Source organism: Impatiens glandulifera, chromosome 1 (genome assembly GCF_907164915.1).
Source record: "Impatiens glandulifera chromosome 1, dImpGla2.1, whole genome shotgun sequence".
Classification (NCBI taxonomy): Eukaryota; Viridiplantae; Streptophyta; class Magnoliopsida; order Ericales; family Balsaminaceae; genus Impatiens; species Impatiens glandulifera.
The window spans coordinates 43,551,518-43,554,343 of record NC_061862.1 but is presented as its reverse complement, the minus strand read 5'-3'; the positions used below and the strand labels follow the sequence as shown (position 1 = coordinate 43,554,343).

Sequence of the window (2,826 nt, the reverse complement as noted above, 5' to 3'; positions counted from 1 at the left end):
TTTAGTAATAATCGGGCCCTAAAAGACCTTGGATAATAATTTAGCACCTAATGTCATACCAAGATATGTTGACGGAAGACCACTAATTCTGAATCCCAACATATTTGTCAACCTCATCATTCTTCGATTTGAAAAAAAGAATTGAAAAAAAAAGATGTTTAACTTATTAATATTAACTCAAAAATTGAAACATACACCGAATAACCATAAAATATCCCAAATGTGTTTAAAATTCATATAGGTAGTATGAATCATGCAGAGTGTATCATCTGCGAAAAACAAATGTGATATGACAAAAGAATATCTTCTTGACTCACAACTCACTTCACGGATTAGTCCCGAGTTTTCTACGAAAGTCATTATTTTTTAGAGAGCTTTCATAAAAATGACGAAAAAAAAAGAAAAAGTGAATCACTTTGTCTGATCCCACTAAAACTCTTAAAAATTCTCTGACAACTCTTATTGACAATGACAAAAATTTAACTTTCGAGATACATAATCATTTTCCAAATAATCTAATTTCACAACTTTTTATTTATTATAATATTTATTGTGAAATCTAATTTCGGGAATGGTACGTATCTTGCACCATGTAATAGTCAACTTAATTTATTTATATATATATAAGATCTCAAGATGACAAGTACTATTAGATTTAATTATTACCAAAACTTGAGCAGGTTACACATAAAACTCTCGTGAGGACAAAAACAAAAAGTAAAAAAGTGAGTATATATTAATACAACTTTGGGGTTATTTGAGTTATTAGATAGGAACCACCGTTATAAGAAAACCTCGGCAATATCTATCTATCTTGTCGCTCAAGTACTCCACGTGGCAATATTAATAAGTAGTCAGAGCCATAGGGCGCCGGCGCGTTTGAGCATGGGGATTAAGGAACGCTTAAGGTGAAGGGTCATGACTTCATTGGCGCCGCCTACAAGTTCGCCGCCAATGAAAACGGCCGGGAAGGAAGGGTTGCAGCCGAGACGGGTCAGGGCCTGCTCGATCTCACGCCCCCTCGGGATCTCGTCTAGTTCATGGATGGCCGGATTGACCCCGAATTCGGAGAAGAGGGTCTTGACTGAGTAGCACATGCAGCATGTGCTCTTGCTGAATATCACCACCGGTCTCTCTGCAACCATCTTTGTCACTCTCTCCATTGTTACTGATTAGGGTTTTGAGTTTTGAGTTTTGGGATTTGGGTTTTGGGTTTTGATGAATTTGGGAGCATGTGAAGGGGGGTTATATAGAATGGAGATGCGGTGGATTTAGAATTCAATTCTATCTATCTTTACAAAAAGAAACAAATACGTACGGGGCAGAGAGAGAGAGGAGAATATCATTAATTAATGAAGGGTGACAGGAGGAGGAGGAATGTGTTCTTGAGATATTTGGAATATATATGTATGGACCACACCATATTATTAATAGTAACAAATAACAATATTACGAGAAATATCAAAATTAACACATCAGAGTGACCTGAAAATAATTCACCGAAATTATCAAAATTAAGGTTACGAGTACTTTGATTACTATCGAAAACACTTTCAAGGAAAGTTTTGAAATAATCAATTTTTTTTTAGAAAAAGAGTTCGTCTAGTCGTATGTACTTGTAAACTAGCTCAATTAGACGTATGAACTAATAAAAGTTCATTTAGATTGAGGTGTATTTACTTTTAAAAATTGGCTCATCTAGCCTAGGTTAGTAAACTCTGTTAATTTTTTTTTTAATTTTTAATATTTATTATTTAAATATTTATTTTTTTCTATCTTTCCTTTTTATTAATTAATTAATCTATTTATTTCCTTTTACTATTTCTTTTTTTATTAATTAATTAATTAATCCATTTATCTCTTTTTAGTATTTTTTTTATTGTTATTTGAGTATTTTATTTTTATTTTTTTCTACTATTTTACTTTTTTTTATATAACATAATATTATGTATAAAATAATTTATTATTTACTATAATATTTAATTCTATTAAAAATTATAAATTATAAATCAAAGATTAAACATAAAGACTATTAATTTCATTTTTGTTTATATTAAGAAAAAAAATCACAAACAAGTTGTTAAATCTTTTTCACAAAATTAGAAGACATGTTACAATTAAACAAACCCTTTTCAAAATATTATAGTAGAACAAAATTAAAAAAAAAAATTGTTAAATCATTTTCTCAAAAGTAGAAGGCCTATTACAATAGAACAAACCCTTCACAAAACCTCCAAAAATAATTTTTCAAATACATCTAAAAGATCTCAAATCCAAACAAGTTGCCAAATCTAAATTCTCGTACATTATCAAATAAAATACTGTCAAATCTCAATTATCTCACAATATCAACTAACACTCTTGTGTTGGTAAGGATTGTGATGTTTGACCGTCAAATGTAGCAATCATTGTCTTCTTCGTCTTCCAGGCTATAAAATAGAGTACACATTTGTAAATTATAACAAAAAAATAATTAAACTCCCATGCCTTCAAAATGTGAGTACTGATATCTTCACACATATACGGATCATCGTCATCATCTTCATCTTCGTCTTCGCCATCGTCATCATGACTGTCACTATCAATATCACTATCACTCTCACTGACACCACCACCGCCGTTACACTTTGTCAAAGCCCATGTCTCAAACCCTTCGCTAGCTTTATCCAAATCCATTATAGACAATTCCAATTGAGACACTTCTGTTTTACATCCTAATTGTAAAGGCGATTCATCATGTTCTATCATTTTTAACCTTAATTTTATGTCATAATTATCAACAAAATAATTATTAATATTTTAACATAAACACAACCTAGTCATAAA

The 2,826-nt window shown here is 30.8% G+C and overlaps 1 protein-coding gene across 1 annotated transcript; it reads right to left on the bottom strand.

The window, feature by feature from the left end:
* Nucleotides 1-639: 639 nt before the first annotated feature.
* On the bottom strand, nucleotides 640-1,194 carry LOC124921656 (monothiol glutaredoxin-S2-like). Its single transcript, XM_047462340.1, has one exon. It carries the CDS (start codon nucleotides 1,161-1,163, stop codon nucleotides 855-857), a length of 309 nt encoding a protein of 102 aa, XP_047318296.1. The 5' UTR covers nucleotides 1,164-1,194; the 3' UTR covers nucleotides 640-854.
* Nucleotides 1,195-2,826: the final 1,632 nt, after the last annotated feature.